General features: G+C 41.5%; 1 protein-coding gene across 1 annotated transcript in view; it reads left to right on the top strand.

The window, feature by feature from the left end:
- ADARB2 (adenosine deaminase RNA specific B2 (inactive)) overlaps positions 1-19,107 on the top strand; it is a 306,178-nt gene that overhangs the window by 278,084 nt on the left and 8,987 nt on the right. The window contains exons 7-8 of the mRNA XM_054642603.2: positions 6,193-6,361; positions 17,803-17,984. Coding sequence (XP_054498578.1) covers positions 6,193-6,361; positions 17,803-17,984 — 351 coding nt within the window. The remainder of the gene's footprint in view (positions 1-6,192; positions 6,362-17,802; positions 17,985-19,107) is intronic.

Here is a 19,107-nt window from a genome sequence, read left to right as displayed (position 1 = left end):
TCTGGTGATCAAGAATTAATTTCTTCATCCAAAGACCACAGGACTCCAGAGCTCCAGAAGCTGATTTGGAATATATCTGGTGGTGCATCAGGAACCACAGCCTCTCTAGAATTTTACCAACCACAGTGTGGTTGAAAATCTGTCACCATATCAACAGATTGTTCTTGTTTCTGCCTCATGGGGTTCATTTTCTGTTTTCATATTTTGCTGACTTCTCCCACAACATTTTCCTTAAATCATCCTTGAAGATTTCAATTTCCAAACTGCAACAGAATCCCAAAGCCATATGACTAACAGCATGTTTTGTTGATAAAAGAAAGAGGGTTATGATGAATAACACATTCTCTTTATGTTTGTGTAAACTTCTTGATTAAAATATGTCAGGAGAGAGAATTGTCACCAAATAGGCAATTCCAGTGATGTTGATACATTTTTCACATAAAGTATATTTAAAAGATAAAGCCTAACTTTAAGAGAAAACATTTCTCATTAACAAAAAAGTGAAAGATAGAATGATGCACAGCTTAGGACATGGCTGAATAGCTGCTTCCCCCTGATCTCACCCTGCACTGGCTTTGATCAGCTGCTGAGCTGGGCACAAGCAGCATCTCTGCCCACTGCCAAAGCTGAGCTGTGCCTTGCTGGAGACCCTCCTGTGGCCCTCTCTGCTTGGTGGAGGCTTCAGGGGCAGAAGTCCTCCTCAGAGAGTTCCCATTCTCTCTCTCCTCTCCACAGAGGAGGAGGAGTTCCTCCTCTGCCAGATCTCTAGACTTTGCTCTGTGGGAGCAGCTGCACTTTCAAAGCCACGGCGGGACATGTCTGATTTTAGACAAGAGGAGCAATTAGTAATTAAAAATAATAATCTTGAAGTGTTTGAGTTGTATTTTCCTTGATTGCCACATGCACAGAATCTCAATCCCTCTGATAAATCTTGCACTTTTGGCTTCAACATACTAATGCTCTCCTACTCCAGAGCAGGCTGGAGTCCACAGCCTGGGTTTGTAGGTGGCACAAAGAATTTCCCTGACACCTGACCCAGTACTGCTCATTCCTCCTTGCCTGGAACAGTCATTTATAACTCTCAGAGGAAGCTGTGCATGACTTTGCTGCCAGCAAATTGTTTTAAAGTGAATTTTAACTAGTTACTCATATTTTGATCCCAGGCATTCCTCGAAGAGAGACTTTAGAGAAAACTTGTTTGTAGGCTTTGAGCTATTTCTCTCAGATTTTTTTCCTCTCAGGGTATTAAAGCCTGCTGAGAGTCCAGGCTCACTTAGAAGTTAGTCTGATGGTAAAATGGATTTCATGTGTTAGAGTGTCATACTCTGCTCTAGCATAGGTTCAATGAAGGTATTTTGGCACTTCTCCCTAGGATGAGCTTTCAATACATTTCATATTAACCTACAAAAATAATAAAAACTCATTTTAAAAGTGCTATGTTATCTGAACATATTAAATTTTTTTCCCTCAGTAATCATATGTGGAGGCATTTTGATGGACCAAAATGAAAAGTATTCATTAAAACATTCACTGATAAACTTTAATATGCTGGAAAACCATTCTTACACCCTTCCTACAGTTACTGTCTCTAACATTACAATTCAATCAAAGAATAATAAATTAATAGCTACTTAAAGCAGATAAAGAAAAATAATTCAGTCATTTCCTTTCTGTTCTTCTGGATTCAAACTTCAAGTTTTCTCTTCACTGCTTCTTCTAGATTAAATGCCACATATTGATAATCTATGGATAGGCAAACTGACTTTGCTATCACACCTTGTCAGTATATCACTAGAAATAATTGGCAGATGAAAAATTGTGGAAGTAGAAAGAGTGAAAATTGTTATTTGAAGGTTAGTGATAAGAAGAAATAGTAATATGCAAAAGGGAGCATCATTTATCAGGTCATGGATTCTATCTGATTAGGGACTACAGTCCAAAGACAGTATTTCAGCCAAGAAAGAGGAAGGAAGAAGGGAAAAGGTAAAGAAGTTCAATCTCCAATGTTAATCTCAGTTCCAAAAACTACAGGTGTCCCAGGTTTGTAACATTACCATATAAATTACATATTCATATTTTTATTTGTATATAGGGCTTAATGATACTGTCCAGACTATAGATCTGAACTGAAATCTGCTACATGGCTCTGGGAGCAAGCAAATCTCTCCTGGGACTGCCTTCATATGCAATGTCCTTCATGGTCTATATTTAAAAGTGATGTCTTGACTTTTAGATTCATCTCAATATGCTTTTATCCTGTTTAACCTGTACAAGACAGGGTCTTGTGTTCCCTTCTGGGAATGATACATCCCTGAAGTCACTGCAGGGGTAGCTCTGTAGACCATTCTTTTCACAAATTCAGACTTATTTCAAAGTTTCTTGTTTTCCAAAGCTGGCCCATGGCATTTCAGCTTGTCTCTGTGCAGGTCACCAAAGCCCAGTGCAGCAGGGATTTATCTGATCAGCCACTCTGCCCAGAGCAGGCACAGCCAAAGTGGTCACTGTGCTGTGATTCTCACTTCAACACTTCCAGAAATAGTGATGTTGTACATTTAGTCAGGATCTGGTTGAGGAAAGTGCATCTCTAATAACCATCAAAATACAAAGGCAGTCAAATGTTAACACTCTTCTTTCCACCCCTTTGTCTCCCACTGCTCTAAGGAAGCTTTATAAACCATGCTGAGGAGGGGAGAGTCCAGCACTGAAAAAATGCAAGACAGGCTCTTCTATTTCTTTTCTGAAGAGAGAGCAGCCTCCACTGAAGCAGGGAAACAGAAAATGAACCTCTGAGTCAGTCATGCAAAATTTCACACAGATCCTTACTCGTGTGATTCTGTTTAATCACCGTCCATTTCCTCTTCACTCTTTAACTAAATAATAAATATGGAGTGGCTTTTTTCATTACAATATGAGCTAGAATTGGTCCTGGAGCAAATATGGAAATTAGGGGTGAGGCTTGAAATCAGAGGGTTTCAGTGATTTTAACTATGAGGCACCTGTCTGTGTACATTTCTAATCCAATAATTAATCCAGCACCTTTTTATCTTAGGAACTCTCAGGAGTAATTTCCACATCTGAGTGGAGCATACATCATAAATCCACTCCAAATGATTTTTTAATTTGTCCTTTCCAATTCTGGTTTGAATTGACATTTTGTTCTGGTTGAAGTGGCATCCACAGACGCCTTCTCCCCTGCAATTAGCTGAGATTAAGCAGTTGGAGAACCAGCACAGGGAAGATCAGAAATGCTTATAGTTACTGGTGTTTTGATCATACTGAACAGCAGTAGGCTGTAGTTGGTGACTTTAAGATGCATGAATAAATATATTTCTGTGACTGCATTAAAATGATCCTTAGCAGGCTGTGCCAGCAAGTGGACCATGTATTTTACTGCTAACAAGCAGCTTAGTGCTGGAGTCTGTCTGCAGCTTCAGTGCAAAACTCACAGATCCTCGTCTCTTCCTTTGGTTATATCTTCCTGTGCTGCTTAATGACATGCTAAAAAAGAACTCAGTGTGTTCCAGTTGCAGATTTTGATTTATTTAACCATTGGCAATCTGAAAGCATTCAGAGCTTTGGGTTATTAGTATTTTATAGAAATGCCACAGATGATCCTTTGGAGCATGTTCCAACCACCCCAGCAATGTGAGCAGCCTGAGACAGGCAGCACAGCTCGAGGTTTGAGTCACACCCTATTCATTGAATTTAATAGCAGTTGAGCAGCTAAAACCCCTTATCAGAGCTGTGAGAGTGTGTCCTGGGGTGAGTGTACCCTGGCCACAAATCCTGAATCCTATCAGCCAGCACCGGCTGCTCAGCTGCAGCCTGGGCAGGGCACAAGCTGGACACATGGCTGAGCCAATATGAGCACTCAGAAACTGAGACTATCAGTGCACTTGCACACCTCAAGTGCTTCTTAGAAACTTTATTGTTCAGTTTCTGGCACTTGCAGTCCAGGGTTGAGATGCTGTGAGAACAACCAGCTGTAGAGTGCTTTGGCCTTTGTACTTCCTGCAGTCCTGGGAAGATCAGATAGACAAATGACAAATTAAATAAACAGACCCCCCCAAACTCACAGAAGTCTTTCACATCCCTCTCCCCAAAAAATTTTGGGCTATATTTTAAATTCTCCAGCTGCTCAACAGCTGTTTGCAATCCTGCTGCTCTTTTTCCCCCTGAGCTCACTCCTTATCTCTGTCAGCATATTGTGGGATGCTTTGCCCCTCACTGAGGTAACATTTATGTACTGAAATCAAAGCCACATAAATGATGGGCTGCTCATCTTATCCTGCAGTCACTAAAATTCCCTGGCAGTTACATGTGTCTTTGCATGTATGGGAAATGGAGGTGTATCAACACAGTGAATAAGAGAGTAATCTAGGAGATCAAGGCACCCACAGGGGAGGCTCAGAGCAGGAGCTGAGAAAGAGAGGAGAATCTACAGAGATGGGAAATAAGTGTAACAAGAAAAAATATTTTTCTTAAAAGTTGGAGAAAGAAACAGTAAAAAAACATTTTGTCTTGAGGGATTTCCAGTAGGTGGACTCCTGTGGCAAATCTTTCCTGGAAGAATAGCATCTGTTTTTCATAAATAGTTGTTAAGCAGTACCTTTAAATGAATTTGCATAAGGAGGAAGCATCATTATCTTCATTATACTTGTGGGAAAGCTTAGGAAAAGAGAACTGGTTTGCTTAAAGTTACTCTTTCCACCAGCTGAAACAGCAATAGCCTCTTGAGTCACTCTTCACTGCTTCCTTGGCAGAGATCTTGCTCTGCTGTGCCATCAGTTCTCAGTATGTGCAGACAAAGGCAAAGTGGTTTTAGTAGACATTTCTCACTGTTGTTCAGCTAGGTCTGTTTGCTAAGTAGAAGTGATCACTTTCTACTTTTGTTGTCCAAATGTCAGAGTACCTTTCCCATGACTCTGTGGTTTAATTATGAAAAATGCTGCTCACCACTGTTTCATGTTTTTAAAAAATGTTTCCTAACAGAGTCCTCAGAAAAATATGGGCCAGTTCCCAGATGGCTAGTACAGTCCAAAGAGCACCCTCTGAATGACACTGCACTTAGCATCCCAGACAAGAGAGATGTGCAAGGGATCAGCACACATGGTCATGGAAATGCTTTCCTGACAGTGTTGGCACAACCAGAAAATTTGAGAACAGAGGAATCTGAGACATTCCTTTGGGCTAGAGGGAAACTGTGGAAGGTTCCACAGGGAACCTTCTGCTTCAGGGATAAGGTGACCCCCAGTGAGACCCTCTGAGGGTGAGCAGACCCTGAGGATTTTCTTGCTGATCCTTCTTGTTCTTTTACAGCCAAAATACCCAGGGGTAAAGTAGCAGTGTAAAGAGTGTAAGAGTGATTTTGATAATGAACTTCAGTTTTCCTCTTTTCATAATAATGAAGGTGAAGTTCTTTTGAAATGTCATTATCTTCTGTATTTACTGCATATCTGCAGGACTCAGTTCATCATGGTCCAGGACAAGTGCTTTAGCTGCTTGCCCTGTGCCACCCCAGGGCCTGCTGCCTTGCACTCAAGTATGTAATATTACAGAAGTGATAAAAGATCTGGGTACAACACAAAGCAGGAAAGTACCTCACTTCAGGGAGACTGTAATAATTTCAGCCAGTAATGAAAAATTAGCAAATTTTGATTTGCCTTTGATCCAGAGTATAAACCTTTAGCTTTTCAGAATTTTTCAGTGAAATTTTATGATAGCAAATCAAAACCTCACTTCTGAAATTATTCAGGAAATGTCACTGAATATAACAGTAAAGCATTGGACTGGTCAGCATCATGCAGCCGAGTCTTTGATGACACTCATTGAACCAAGCTTTTTCAAATATTCATCCATCACAACTCAATTCTAAAATGAAAAATTGTACTGGTTCTTAAAAAGACAGAGCACCTCTCTTCTTTTTAAATATATAAGGGAAATAGAAGGGGAACATGAGCTCAGTGTGTGCTTTGTGTAAGCTTTGATGGATGCAAAAAGAAAACCATGCTAGAAGCTCCTTCCTTTCTGCACTGTGCTGCTTTCTTGGGCTGTTATCTCACCTAATTTTGCATCCAATTTAAAGGACCTTCAAAGGTGGTTCTGTAAATGCAAGCTATGGCATCAAAACAGCCTCTCAGATCCTTTCAAAAACCACTCAATTCCTGCCATTCTTGTGTTTGTTTTGCCCAGTGAACAGCAGCAAGCACATAGTGAGGAAATACCGAGGGCACCTGCGGACGAAGATCGAGTCTGGCGAAGGGACCATTCCCGTGCGGTGCCACAACGCGGCGCAGACGTGGGACGGGGTCCTGCTGGGAGAGCAGCTCATCACCATGTCCTGCACTGACAAAATCGCCAGGTATGTGATGGATACACGGGGCAAAAGCCTTTGTACGTGGAAGCTCAATGCCACAGAGGATTATGGTGCCCAGTGGGAAGCAGCCAGCAGGTGCTGGCCAGTCCTGCAGGAACAAAGACCTCCTTTGTATGCAAAAGCAGAACATTTAAATAGGAGGGAATGTAAACAGGACGTTTGCCCAAATTCTCTGTGGGTCGTTAGATGCTTATTACAGTGTGACAAAAAAATAAACTGTCTTTGCAGGTTTTTTTGCCAATAGAATTTCACTGTGCAAATAAAATACATCCACTTCGTTGTTCTTGGATCATTTACCCCAAAACTTGCAAACCAACTTTCTTACAGATAAATTTAGCTCGTCTGCACCAAATTGAATAAAAAGCCCTAAAAGCCACCAGGGATATTTCTACTATTTTGAATGTCATTGGAGAGCTCTCATGTCACAGCCCCCTCTGTGGGTTTCTGCTATGCCCTGTAAATACAACATATATTTATGTAGAATAATTTCCATGTAATAAATATTTCATAATTATTCCCTGGTGACAAATAAAATGCAAACACATTCACCATTCTCAGTTTAGGGTGTTAACTAATAGCAAGTAATGGCTAACACAATCAAAATCAAAATGTGTGTGCTTGGTTATAGCATTATTAGTTCATATCTATACATGTATGTATATTTATCTTCATAATTTATACATATATATAAATATAATGTACATTATATATAGATACATTCTACATATAAAATAAATCACATTATAGCTATAAAATCATAAATGCTATGATCAAATTCTCTGCTAGAACATCATACCTAAGAACTCAGTTAAATTATATCAGTCAAAAATTCAGCCCAATTATTAAAGGCCAACATAGAAATAATCTTTCCCAAAAAATCATAGAAATTTTTTTTAATCCAAATGCATAAATTCTGCTCTTAGCTTTAACTGGATGACGTACCAAAGCTAAATTAGTCTAATTAGCAAAGCCTGCCATTTTGTCACAAAAATGTAGAAGTGAACTAGCAAATGGAAATACTACCAGACTCACAAAATCCACCCTCTGCTAAGAGTAATCATCACAACTGTTGTGCTTGCATGAAGGATAAAGAGCAACTTCTGCTGTAATGTTTTCATTTACTCATAAGGAGATAACAGAAAACCCAAAGTGTGTTCGGTGGATGTCCTCCACTGCGTGTAAATGCAGTGTTTACACTGCGTGTAAATTTGGGGTTTCCAAATTCAGACTCATATGGACTCAAAAAACTGAACAATTTTAAGTCCAAGAATAGAAATATTGCACTCTCTGTGGTTTTTAATGTCATTAGCCAGTGAATTGAATATCAGCTTTGCACACACTATTACATTTCCTGTTGATGGGGATGTTGACAGTAATGCAGTCTCAGGAGTTGGGTTTTCTCCAAGCACATCTGCTGAGAACTTTGAGTGAATCCTTTCATTGTTGACACACATCTAAACAGCATTGAAGTCTTTGAAGAAAAGAAGAATCTACCACAAAGTTTTTCCAAGATAAAAAGGTTTTGCAGCTCTCATAATTGACAGTAGTATTTCAATATTGTAAGAAAAACTGCACTTTTTATTATTTTATTTTTATTATTTATTTTCAATGTAATTCAAATGAGCTTGGGATTTTTATAGGTTAAAAAAAAAACCAGCAATCATTCCCTGCTTTCAACAGCATATGTTGCAGTTAAAAAAGAGGCTGAGAAAATCTGCATTATAGTTTACCCCAAATTTCAGTTTACCAAATTAAATGCCATCTACAAGAATTTTTAATCATTACTATCCCCATGTGTCAGGGGGAGAAATCAAAGGTCTCTTCACCTGTCCTTTGTCTCAGCACTTGTAGGACTGTCTTCTGCCTTCTCCTCTGGTCATAGAGAGCAGAGGCAGGAAAGGAGTTCAGTGGAAAAGGAGATTTCTCTATGAGGGCCTTTCCCACCCCTGCCCCACTGGAGAGATCAGTGGGTGGTGCCCATACATCATTTCAAACTGCAAATATTTGCCCTACCACATAGGCAGCTGACTCTTTAAATGTCTGCAGGATGCAGGAATCTGATTCCACATTATCTGAGCTTGTCTTGCAGCGAGAAGAAAAGAGATATCTCTGAAGCTGAAATTCATGTTTGTATAAGCAAGATTTGACAAAAAAATCTTGCCTGTATGCTTTGGATTTTATTGCTTGTAAAAGTCCCTCAGGAGCACTGTGCTATTAGAGAATGTTTCCTCTTGAGAATCTAGCCAGTAGCTGCTAAAATATACATCATTTTGCATTATTTGCAAAGGGCACTGCTATCAGAATATCAAAGACCCAAGAATGCACAGAGTTACTGAGAAAAGCGAATAATAATCTATAAATCATGTATCTAACGATTTATGCTCTTTCTTGCTCACAGGAAAGCTATAAGCAGAGAGTGGTTTAATCAGATTTATTTGTTATTCAAAGACATTTAGCCATTTTTATTACTATCACCACAAGTTTGAGAGAATTTGATGCTTGGTATGCATTATTTGGGCTCTGTGGCTTTGTTGATATCTCAGGATAAACACCCTGGTATCATACCTGTTCCCTCACCGAATTAAAGCCCAAGCTCTATGGTATGAATAGTCATTTTACTTGGCTCAGGCAGGGAATTGTGAGGTGAAATTCTGCAACTTGGTTATGAAGAAGGTCACCCTGGATCTTGGTTGCTCCTTCTGGCTTTAAAACCTATGCATTTATATGTGTGAATTTAAAGTTCAGGGTCTGTGAGTCCCCAAATAAACCACCCTAAGAGAGTGTCAGCTTTACACACATGACTCCTGTGAGCCTCACAGTGCAGCTGGAGTGACTTCAGGCTCTCAGTGTCGTAGGATTTAGGATTAAACCACATTTTTTAGCCCACAGTTCATTAATTACACTAACACCTTTTGACCTTCATTCTCCTCTGTAATGTACATTTTATACATTTACAAAAAAGCAGCAATAACATGGGAAAAATCATTTCGAAAATAATCATCTGTTTTGGGAAAAAATTATGTCATTTCATGTTTTCTTGATGCTAATCATAACCTATATTAAAACCTTTATGTTGACAGAGACATTACAGCCCTGAGAGAATTTCAGCTTTTTGTGACAGCAAAATTCATACAATGGGCCAAATTAAACCTCTTTTCATCTCCCTGTCTCACACTAAGGCTGGATGCAGGACTAGCTCATACCTTGCTTATTACAAGGTCAGTGCAAGGTTAATGCTGCTGCTAATGGAAGTCTCTGCAGTGGCTGTTTGGGAGCAGACAAATGTTTGAAGGAAAATTGTTACATGCACACACACACACACACAAACACACATTTTTAGGGAAAGAAACAGGTGTATCCCTAGAACTCAGCTCTGCTTTGAGGCTCTAAACACAGTAACCAAACCTGAGGGAGGCTCAGCACTACATTCTGTGTCTGACCCTCAGAAATGGTCAGGACTGACATGTGCTCAGCTGACACGTGCCAGCTGCAGGGGTGAGATTGACATCACCCCCTTGGTGCCCCAGGGCCTCAGTGACACTGGCTCTCTGTGTCCCCTCAGTGACATGGCTCCAGGTGCACAAAGCCAGCCCAGCACTGAGCATCTCCTCCCTGCTGGCTTCCCTCAGCACACAGTGTGTATGTCTGTGCCTGATTTGCAGGTAACAGTCCACATGGCTGCATATATAAAATCAGCATTTCCAAATGTCTCTACTTCTTATTCCTACAGCTGAAGAAATATGAAAGTCTGGGCAAAATATCAAAGATTGATGTGCTTCTCTTTAGTCCATCACCCCTCTGGACAGACTTATGAGGGAAATTCAGAGTCTGTCACAGAGGAGAGAAACCACCTTCCTTTGACACACTTTGTCCTCTGACTCATGGAAGCCCTGCTTGAGCTTCAGGCCAGTCTCTTCCACCATGGTTCATCCTCTAGGCTCACCATAACTCAGATTTATCAGTACACACACCTCCCTTCTGTATAAAGTTTCCTGTTCCATGCTCTGAGCTCGTCAAGTTTATTTATCTCATCACCAGCACTTGGGTTCCTTCTTCTTCCATGCAGAAAACTAGAGAAATCACTTCCCCCAGTGCCAGCCCTTCTGAAATAGCAGGGTGCTCTGCCCTGTGCAGCTGCACAGAGAGGTTTGGTGCTTGCCATTACCAGTGGTATGGCAGATCATGCCAGTGGTTTGGCAGAGCATGGCAGTGGTATGGCAGAGCATGGCATGGTTTGGCAGAGCATGGCATGGTTTGGCAGAGCATGGCAGTGGTATGGCAGAGCATGGCAGTGATATGGCAGAGCATGGCATGGTTTGGTTTGGCAGAGCATGGCATGGTTTGGCAGAGCATGGCATGGTTTGGTTTGGCAGAGCATGGCATGGTTTGGCAGAACATGGCATGGTTGGTTTGGCAGAGCATGGCATGGTTTGGCAGAACATGGCATGGTTGGTTTGGCAGAGCATGGCAGTGGTATGGCAGAGCATGGCATGGTTTGGCAGAGCATGGCATGGTTTGGTAGAGCATGGCATGGTTTGGCAGAACATGGCATGGTTGGTTTGGCAGAGCATGGCAGTGGTTTGGCAGAGCATGGCATGGTTTGGCAGAACATGGCATGGTTGGTTTGGCAGAGCATGGCATGGTTGGTTTGGCAGAGCATGGCAGTGGTATGGCAGAGCATGGCATGGTTTGGCAGAGCATGGCAGTGGTTTGGCAGAGCATGGCATGGTTTGGCAGAGCATGGCATGGTTGGTTTGGCAGAGCATGGCATGGTTTGGCAGAGCATGGCATGGTTGGTTTGGCAGAGCATGGCAGTGGTTTGGCAGAGCATGGCATGGTTTGGCAGAGCATGGCATGGTTGGTTTGGCAGAGCATGGCATGGTTTGGCAGAGCATGGCATGGTTTGGCAGAGCATGGCATGGTTGGTTTGGCAGAGCATGGCAGTGGTATGGCAGAGCATGGCAGTGGTTTGGCAGAGCATGGCATGGTTTGGCAGAGCATGGCAGTGGTATGGCAGAGCATGGCATGGTTTGGCAGAGCATGGCATGGTTTGGCAGAGCATGGCAGTGGTATGGCAGAGCATGGCATGGTTTGGCAGAACATGGCATGGTTTGGCAGAGCATGGCATGGTTGGTTTGGCAGAGCATGGCAGAGGAGCTGGGAGCACAGGGAGGGGAACACCATGGCTCCCCAGAGCTCAGCAGACCCATGGCATGAGCAGGCATTCCCAGATCCTGGGTCACCACCTCACCATGATGTGTGCAAGTCATTTTAAGTTCTTGGTGCAAGCATTTAACACTAGGGTTCATTCCAAAAATTAGTTCTTATCTTGGTGTCCCAGGAGAGAGTTCTGCACTGCACTACTCTTCCCCAAACCCTCTTCCTTGACAGCCCTTGGCCAGGGCACTGGAGACCTCACACTCTGGCCAGGGCAGAGCACGTTGTGGCTCATTAGATGTTGAGCTGATGTAGTTATTTGGAGAGATGCCAGCATTCTGTGCAGCAAATTTGCATCTAAACACACAAAGATTGTATAAACTTATTTGTAAATGGATGAGGAGTGGCACTTTCCTCTTTCAGAGTCCCCTTGCAGGATCCAGGCTGAGGAATGTACTTTGCATTGTGCTGGATTTGCAGGGAGCAACCCTCATAAACACTGTCTTTAAACAGCACATAAAAGCCAGAATTCAGTGTTTGTTTTATAAGCTCTGGCCTTAAAATTGTTTTCTTAGTACCGCTTCTCAAAAGGTCACCTTTAAAAGACTGTGTATTTTCTTGCCACCAGGTTAATGGTCATCTACTTCCTCAAACTTCACCAAAAAAGTGACATTTAGCCCAGAAGTAAAAAAAGACCTTGAGTATCTAAATTACCTCACCTACAAAAAAAAAAAAAAAAAAAAAAAAAAACCACAAACAGAAACAAAGGACTTCCAAACTTTGCACTACATCATGAACACTCTACCCATGTCCTATGGCTAAGATTTGTGGAATATTTGGGCCCCACAAGCTAGAGAATAGGAAGAAATCTTTATTGAGAATATGATCAGAGTACTGCAAGGTAGTGTAGCCTTAAGGCACTTTTTCAGGATTTATCAGTGGGAGTCTGAAGTAGCATTTTAGAGGATGAGTTGAGCACATTAAGCTGTATTTAAATGTAGCATATAAAAATGCAGGACTAAAAGTCAGTGTTGGAAATTGGCATTCTTAGATCTATTTTAGTGTTAGCCTGTCGACCAGAGCCATTGTTAACAGAAGGCTGAGTCTGACAAGGTAACTCTTAAGAAAAGCTACTTCAAAGGCTACATATTAATGCAAATGAAAATCAATTAACACAGCTAGATCTTCAATTAGAGATGATTTGTGCACACGGTTTGTAATGCTCTCTCTTAACCCCTTTCTGTGTGACTGAGAGTTCAATTTCAATCTTTCACCACAAGGTATGTTCCAGAAAACATATATAAACCACCCACTGTTAAAATACAGATCAAAAACTAATGCACTAGTTCCAGTTTCCAAACCAATAATAGCTAAATGGTCATATAAATAGGAACACCACAGGTGTCCTTCTGAGCACATGCCACCCTGAATAACAATTTATGTTGTGTGAAGCATAGCTGGAAATATTGGTAATAGAAACTGTGGTACAGGAGGTTAACAACACACTGAGTGGATAAGACTTAAAGCTCTTAATAAAAAAACAAAGTGTTTTACAAAAAGCCTTATCAAAATAAGATTTGAAATTCCTCAGCAATGCTTTTTAAGGGGCAAGGTTTCCAAAGGTCCCAAGGAGACACTTCAGTCTCTGAGCATCCATGGCAGGTGGACACAGTTCCCTGAGATGTTTTGATGCATCAGGTGAATTTCTCCACATGCCAGTTACAAAGGGATTCAAATGTTGGCCTTCAGGTCTAACCAGGTCCAAATCAATGCTAGAAACACCAGCAGAGGGGCTCCAGTTGTCACTGCACATCTCAGAAATGGGCAGGGAGCCTTGCACTAACCTGAGCAAGGCTGCAGCCCCCTGCACCCCCTTGGGTTTGCCTCCAAACCCCTTCCTCAGAGTTCTCATCATCCCTTTTTCTGTTGCTCCTAGGCAGGGGCCACAGACAATTCATGTGCTGAGGTGCTGCTCCAGCACATGGAGGCTGTGGTGTGGTCATGATGTGGGGACACATTTCCCTGCACACCTCACTGTGTCCTGAGCTCTCAGGAGCCTGGGAACTGGGGGGGCTCTGCAGGGGGGTCACACCCTGCCCTCTGCTTGTCCAGGGCTGGGGGAGCACAGCATTTCACTAAAGAAAGGCTGCCTGCTCTGGGATGCCTCCCAGCTTGTCACTGGCATTTCTGTGATTGACAAACAGGCAAAAATATATTTGTTTAAGGATTATCTATATTGAAAACTGGACGCAGGATTTTGTCTTTGTAAACAGTGCAGTAATATCTGCTGTTTGAACAAAAGGAAGGGTATACTTTCCTTCCATTTAAAGCTACAAAAGCTCCCATATTTGAGTGAAAAAGGGAGACATTCTGTTTTGTTTATCCTGCCTGCTGAAGATTTGGGGATTTTTTTAAATAAGATCTGTGACTAAGGGAGCAGTAGGTTGATTTTCATTTTATTGGAAGGGTTATTACAGAGCACATAGCATATGAGTTATTAGAGAGATGCATGTCCTTGAAAACAGCCCTTAAAATCTTGTACAATTAGGAAAATTCAGAATGATCCAGCATATTTCCTCATAGCAAGAAAAGTCACTTTGATATATTGAGAAGCCAAAATGTAACACTGTATTGCTTTGAATAATAATTTTATTTTGAAAAGCCACATTTGAAGAGAGCTCTTTGTTACAGATGGGAACACAGCTACTTTCATGGACCTAAATTAGGCTACAGAGAAATAGCTCCTTCAAAATTAACACCCTTATTGATAGTTTCACTGTTGCTCAGATAGATCTTTCCCTACCATCTACCTACAAATAATTCCATAGATGTTCATATATCAAAGGATCAGGTCAGTACATTAGCCATGTGTGTTGGTCAAGGGATGAAAAATACACAGGATAAAAGACTTTCCCCAAATATTTGTCAGTAAAATCTAATGTTTCTGCACAATACTGCACTGGCTGCCCTCCAAGGCAGGCCTTTTCATCCCCAGAGCAGCACCAGCATGAGGAACTGAAAATTTTCCCCAGCATTAAAGTGTTTTTCCTGTGCTCTGAAGAACAGCAGCAGAGCAAGGGTCTGCTTTTGGCCAGCTCAGAACCCCTCTTTTCCTAGGACTTGTGCTGAGTTGGTGGGACTCACACACATGATCAGGACTGCATTCCAGAGAGAAACAACTGCCTAAACATTCTGACAAACCTGGGCTGGATTGGAAAGCAAAGCTCCTTCTTTGCTTCTTCCCATTTCTCTCACCAGGGGCTGCTCAACCAGTGCTGAGCCAGAAGGAGCCACTGTACAGGTGGCAGTGCCATCACCCTCATCCCTTTTCACACCACCTGGGGGAAACACCACCAGCTCAAAAACAGCCAGCAAGTGTTCCTCACCAAATATTGCCTTCTTGGTGCCTTTCCTGGCTTCTCAGTCCTTGCTTACATTAGGATGCTCTCTGGTTCTGGGACAGTCTCTTTGTGCACCACATTCTACACCTCAGACAGGACTTGCTGGTATTCTCTGATAGGTTTCTTCTTCCCTGGTGTTTTTGGTTTGTTTGTCTGTTTGTTTGGTTTTTTATAATCTGGTTGCTCTGTCCAATTTGTCTTGAAGTCAAACTTATCCCCTGGGGTCAAAGCTCACCATGGCTGATACAGAAGCTTCATCACTCCGACACCTTTGTGTGCTTTCTTTTGGAGTGGGAAAACAGGGTTCTCTCAAGGGACAACTATTGCATCCAGAAGCCAGAAACTCTTACAGATTTCAGCAGATCTTATTCCCTTTCTGCCCTGATTCCCCAGGGTGCAAAAATGGGAGTACTGGAGTACTGCAAGGATTAATTCATGTTTATGGAATGCTTTCAGTACATAGTGGGTGACCTGATCATGCTTATATTGTGATTTCCAATAGTGTAATTCCATTGAAATTCAAAACCCTTTTTACATTAATATGTCCAGAATTTTGTAGAGAAATATGTCTAAAGAAAAGGCAGATCCCTTGTGATGAATTTAAATTACCTTGTAATTTATGACCTGAGCACAATCCCTTATTTTGGTAAATAAAACTCAGATGATTTCTTGTGATGTGCATATTGCTGAAATCCCAATATTGTTGAACATATGTTGTTTTCAGTTTAGCTGCTTTTCTTCTCTCCTTCAATCAAATATGTAAGGCTTTTTTAGGGAAATTTTAAATGCTGAAAACAGCACTGATATCTTACAAGTTTCCATCTGGACAAAGATATCTGTGTAAATTTTCTGCTTACCTTAGATGCTGGTTGAAGGCATAATACTGTTAGCTCAATTCATCTCTGTTTCTTAAGCTTGCATTATTAATTTTGCATCATGAAAAGTTATTTATTTAAAGAGGCAGCTAGTTCTTTCCTTTAAAACTGATGTGATTTGCAGAAATGACCACACGTTTTTTTTCCCCAAATGAAGTTATGCAAATCTGATCGACTAAAGTAAATGTGTCATAAAACCAATGACTGTTTAAATTGTGGGACTAAATTGTTTGTATATAAATATTACCTTTTATATTTCATTTGAGTTTTATGTAGATGAACATATTACTTTAATGGCCTGCATTTACAGAGGGAGACAGGGAGAGTCTGACTCTGAAATCCTCAGCAGCCAGATGGCTGCCTTTTCTTGCATGAGATTAAAAGATGTTTCTCATTCACAGCCCTGCTTCGGAGGCAAATTAATACAGCCAGCTAAATTGCTTGTGTTTTTGGAATAAAATTTAAAGAGAACTTTTAAAAGCAATTGGTGTCACAGGTTCCTAGAGCAGATTGCTCTCCAGGTACAGCATGCTGGTTTTAAACATTCAGTAATTAATGGAAAGTATTCCATGTTAATTGACTGCTTCAGGAAAGGGAAATATAATGACTCCTTATTAATCATGAAAAGAGACATACAGTACAGAGGCACTGCAATAATTGCACTAACGGGTGAGAAATGTTAATTAATGAAAAGAACAATGATGTAAGAAATTAGCACCATAATGCTTGCTGCTGATGGAAGTTCTGCTTTAAACACATTATTTAGCATGGCAGCCACTGGATGATGCCTTATATAGCAGACACCTCATAGCCTTTCCTTGGGCAGCTACCGAGCTCCAAATATTGCCGGTGTTTTGGGTTTTAATGAGCCAAAATATACTCTCCAAACTCCATTTTCTAAGCATTTTCAGCTTGAACTCCTGAACTCAAAACTACTCAGACAGACTGACAGTGTTCAACTTATGTAAAAATATTATCCAAGTGTATGAGAGCCTGTTAGCATTTGTGGGGTGGGAAACAACTTCTTAGATGAGCTGAGCTAAATAGGTCTGCCAAGACGATAACTGCATCATGACTTCTTTCCCCTTCTTAATTTTTCCACTCATTAACCAATTAGCTGTCCCCTGAAGAATTTCGAGGCAAGCAGGCTGTCATATTTGTGCCTGGCTTGATGTAAAAATTCATAAGCTATTAAAATGCAGAGCCGTTCTGGCAGCTACTCCACCAGCAGCAGCACAGAGGTCTCAGTCATCAACAGGTGGAAGGTCCCAAGGTTCCCACCATCACTGCTGCACCTTTAAGGCAGCAACAGGGTGAGATGTATCCCTCACTCTGGGCACTTCAGAGAAGGTTGAGCTGTTTGTATCAAATTACAAATAAATTTCCTAAAAGCTCAAGTCTTCTCTTATTTTTCCTATTTAGGACCAGGATTTAATTCTTATGGATGTCTTCATATCTTCATGGTCATTTGTACAAAGAAATGTCAGCCTATGAGACATTCACAGATTTTGGGGGAATTTTGGCCACCTAAATCGTGTGTTAGCTTCACTGCATGGCATGCAGATGGTACTTACATAGCAAATAAAGGTAGAATAATAAGAACTCTCATTGTAACTCTGCCATTGCAAGTGAAATGCTATAGATGCAGGAAAAAAAATAAAATTCTGCTAGAGACATGCTAAATGAACATCCCTCAAACACAAAATGCTTTTAGAAAGAAAACCTTTTGATAAGAAGCCTCTGTTTGCATGGAAATACATCCCTTAAGTGAATAGCACCACAGTAATCTCAAATAGTCCTGGAGGAGCAATCAGCCCATTGGCATATAATAACCCAACAGTGCTTTCTGTATCACAGGACAGGACAGGAATAGTTTCATCCCTCATCCCTCTAACCCGTGTGCTGGCATTTGCTGATTTTCCCAGGGTAGCTCCAGTATGGGCCATTTCTCCACCCATGTGTCTTATTATTGCTCCTGAATTTTTTTTTTCAGGTGGAACATCCTTGGGCTGCAAGGCGCTCTGCTCAGCTCCTTCATTGAACCCCTGTACCTGCACAGCATCGTTGTGGGGAGCCTGTACCACACTGGCCACCTGTCCCGGGTGATGAGCCACAGGATAGAGGACATTGGTCAGCTGCCAGCTTCCTACCGCCGCAACCAGCTGCTTCTCAGTGGTGAGCAAACACCTCCTGCAGCACAAATAATCCCCCTCACCTCTCTGGTCATGTACTGACCAACAGGAGTGCTTCTTGTTTGCATTTTTTTCCTGAAGAATACGAATTTGTAGAATGAAGAAATGTGTTTAAGTCCTCTTTCATTAGCAGGACACAAAAAAGGATCATTAATGGATAAAAGCTGACTAGGAAAACAACCACTGTACACTGAACACTCAGAGTGGAAAAAAAAAAGTATGACTAAGTAAAACATTTCTAAAAAACAGAAGGAAGCTTTCAGTAAATTTTAGGTTTAACTGTCTTCAGGTCCTCATGAGGCATGTGAATGCTGAGACACCAGTTCTGCACCAGATTAGATCCTTATTTTAATCTTTGATAATTGTTCTTTGGGATTATTCTGTAAGACATTAATACGACGTCAGTGTCACAGAGTTGGGAGGTCAGGACATTTTAGTGGAGTACCCCATTATCTTTCAAAGTCCTTTAGGTTCCTCAGTGAGGAGGGTTCTGGTTTGTGCCTTATCTATTTCACAGGCTTTTTTTTTTCAATATGTCCCTGTGACAAAATTTGTTTGACTGAACAAATTTTTTAACAAGGCAGAAGTGATAGTTTAGCCACTGGGGAAATTCTCAGGTTCTGTGTGGTTTAGTACATCTGGCAAGTGTAATGTGCATGTATGTGTTGGGAGGTGAACAGGTCAAAAGGCTTATCCTTTCCTGAACAGCTTATCTCCATTTTTTAACTCTTCAGTGCAGCTGCACAAAGACTGCAACCAAGTGAGTAGGATCCCTCCAGTTTATGTCCCCACCTGTCCCTCCTGTCCTGGACATGGGCATGGCTCAGCCTCCTCTTCCTTCCCACATGACATTGTGGTAGGGAGGAAAGAACTCACAGCTGGCCAGGAGATATGGCCCCATTTCCCAAATCTGGCTGTTGTTTTGACAACACTGCCCCATCTGCCAAAGCCACTGCATCTCCCACTGGGAAAGCAGATCTCATCCTGTGCCAGCCCTAACACACTGCAAGTGCACCCACAGATTAAAATCAAAGGCACACACAATGTCACAGTGTCAGCAGGATGTACATGGAAACTCACTTCAACTGTTGAAGGACTGAAAACAC

This window comes from Agelaius phoeniceus, chromosome 1 (genome assembly GCF_051311805.1).
Source record: "Agelaius phoeniceus isolate bAgePho1 chromosome 1, bAgePho1.hap1, whole genome shotgun sequence".
NCBI classification, from domain to species: Eukaryota; Metazoa; Chordata; class Aves; order Passeriformes; family Icteridae; genus Agelaius; species Agelaius phoeniceus.
Note: the sequence above shows the minus strand (reverse complement) of the source record. Positions and strands in the feature narration are given on the sequence as shown.